Here is a 2,323-nt window from a genome sequence, read left to right on the forward strand (position 1 = left end):
TTAAACCAAATCCAGGGATCTACTTTTCCAAGTACCACTCAGGCTACTAAAGAGTATTACTAGCAATATTTTTCAGAGTATCCAGTTCCCTTTAATAAGCTTTATCAATGTTCAATCAATGATTTCCTATACATATATTTTAAAAATCACTGCTAGCCTCACTTTAACCTCTAAGAAAAAATAAGTTTTATGAGTTTATTGTATACAGCATTATTCTTATAAAACTTATTCTTACTTTTCAGTTTGAAATTCATGCTTTTCAACTTGTAAGACATAGTCTGGACACCAGGCATTATACAAAATTACATAATCTTTAAAGCATGACAAAATAGAGAAGCAGAATGGTAGTTATTCATCCTACATCTTAGTTCTGAACATATTCTATGAGAACTAAGTTTAATAAAAATAGCTTTGCACCTAGGTCTCCTTGGAAATTACCACTAGTGTTTCTTCAAAACGGTCTGGCCAGAGATAGGCCAAGGATAATTTGGATGGGACATGTGAATTTCAGTAAACCAGAATCAGGGAGGGTGAAGTTCTGGGCTTAAAGACATATAAAATGTATAATGTTGTTACAAGTTTGGCAAACAAATATAGTATCAGCAGAATATACTTTTGCTTCTTTCTGAAAGCTAACTTTATATAGTTCCCTACAAAAAAGTTGTGAAACACAGCACAAAAACATGTAAATAGACAAGCATAGGGCTAAAAACACCTATAGTATAATGTAGAAAAATGAAAGAAATGCTTCTGCTGAAAGCAACAAAATTTTTAAAAAGATCACCTCTTACAGAAGCATGATTACATTTGCTTGAAATAAATATGACTTAAAATCTGAACCAACTAAGAAACTCTTCAAGAATGTAAACAGTTTAAAATTCAAAATTAACTCTGGGTGTATTTTTAGCTTTTTAATGAGTTCAGGAAAGAATGAATCAAGAATATGTTTATAACTCACATGGACATTACTCACCCACATTTGGAGGTTTCACATAATTTACAGGTAGTTCTGGAGGTCTGCCTCTATGCAGAGCTGCAAAAGCAGACCCATTCCATAGTGTACTCTTACAGTCTATTAAAAAAAAACACTGAAAGTTAGCCAAGGAAAAGAGCAGTGCTGTTTTGTTTTGTTTTGCTTTATGCTCCAGAGGCATGTCTATCTTCAATTTCATTTGTTAGAATATATTGTTACTTACTAAAGCCACAATAAAATAATGTTCATATATTAAACATCTAATAAAATAAATTACACTGGTAAACACTAACACCTTAACATATTATCAGGATATTTTATTTTTTTTCTTTTTTTTTTTTTTTTGTTTTTCATACGGGGAATCGAACTTAGGACCTTGCGCCTGCCAGGAAGGCACTTATGCCACTGAACTATATCTCCGGCAGGATATTTTATTTCTATGCTAGTCTCAAACTACAGTTTCTGTTATGCATATATTTGAATCTTAAGTAACTATGCCACCAATTAGCATTTTAAATTTACATTGGTCCTCTTGATTAGGTTTATACACACTTATAAAACTGTATCAGCAACAATACAACGACAGCATATTTTATAGTTTCCTTAAACTACAAAATGAGATGTTTAAAACCCAGCATCATTTATGCTACTTATCTTGTTGAATTAGGATGTATCACAATAGTAGATTAATAAAACAAAATTTAAAAATAAATTGGTTGCTATATCTGAAGTATTTAATGATTCCAAGAGGAATCCTTAATATTAATTTCTTATTTTTATATTCATAAAATACTACTATATAAGTTTTACTTATTAGGGTTCCATATAAAAATAGAAAAAAAAATGTAAAAAAAAAACTGAAAAAAAGTAGAGAAACTGTAACTGAATAATCATTGATGGGTTAATATTTTTGCTTAAATACCTTCTATTATAAAACCTCACACTTGGGGGTGATGGTACACACCTATAATTCTAGCTATTCTGGAGGCTAAGGCAAGAGAATTCCCAGTTCAAGGGCAGACTGGGTAACTTAGTGACACCTTGTCTCAAAATAAAGTAAAAATAAAAAGGGCTGGGAATTCTACTTCAGTTATAGGGTATATGCCTAGGCATGTGCAAAACCCTGAATTAAATTTCCAGTACCACCAAAAAGCTACACACACACATATATAATTTTCTTTTATCTGTTAAAACAAACAAGATGATTAGGATGACATCATAAGGTCTAATAAAGAATAGGAACATTGCCGGGCATGGTGGTGCACTCCTGTAATCCCAACACTAGGGAGGCTGAGGCAGGAGGATCGTTCTGAGTTCAAGACCAGCCTGGGCTACAAAGTAAGCTCAAGG

The 2,323-nt window shown here is 32.2% G+C and overlaps 1 protein-coding gene across 1 annotated transcript in view; it reads right to left on the reverse strand.

Moving 5' to 3' along the window:
• Brwd3 (bromodomain and WD repeat domain containing 3) overlaps window positions 1-2,323 on the reverse strand; it is a 157,801-nt gene that overhangs the window by 139,461 nt on the left and 16,017 nt on the right. Inside the window, exon 6 of the mRNA XM_005410071.2 lies at window positions 974-1,072. Coding sequence (XP_005410128.1) covers window positions 974-1,072 — 99 coding nt within the window. The remainder of the gene's footprint in view (window positions 1-973; window positions 1,073-2,323) is intronic.

This window comes from Chinchilla lanigera, unplaced genomic scaffold (assembly GCF_000276665.1).
Source record: "Chinchilla lanigera isolate Chin_1 unplaced genomic scaffold, ChiLan1.0 scaffold00128, whole genome shotgun sequence".
NCBI lineage: Eukaryota > Metazoa > Chordata > Mammalia > Rodentia > Chinchillidae > Chinchilla > Chinchilla lanigera.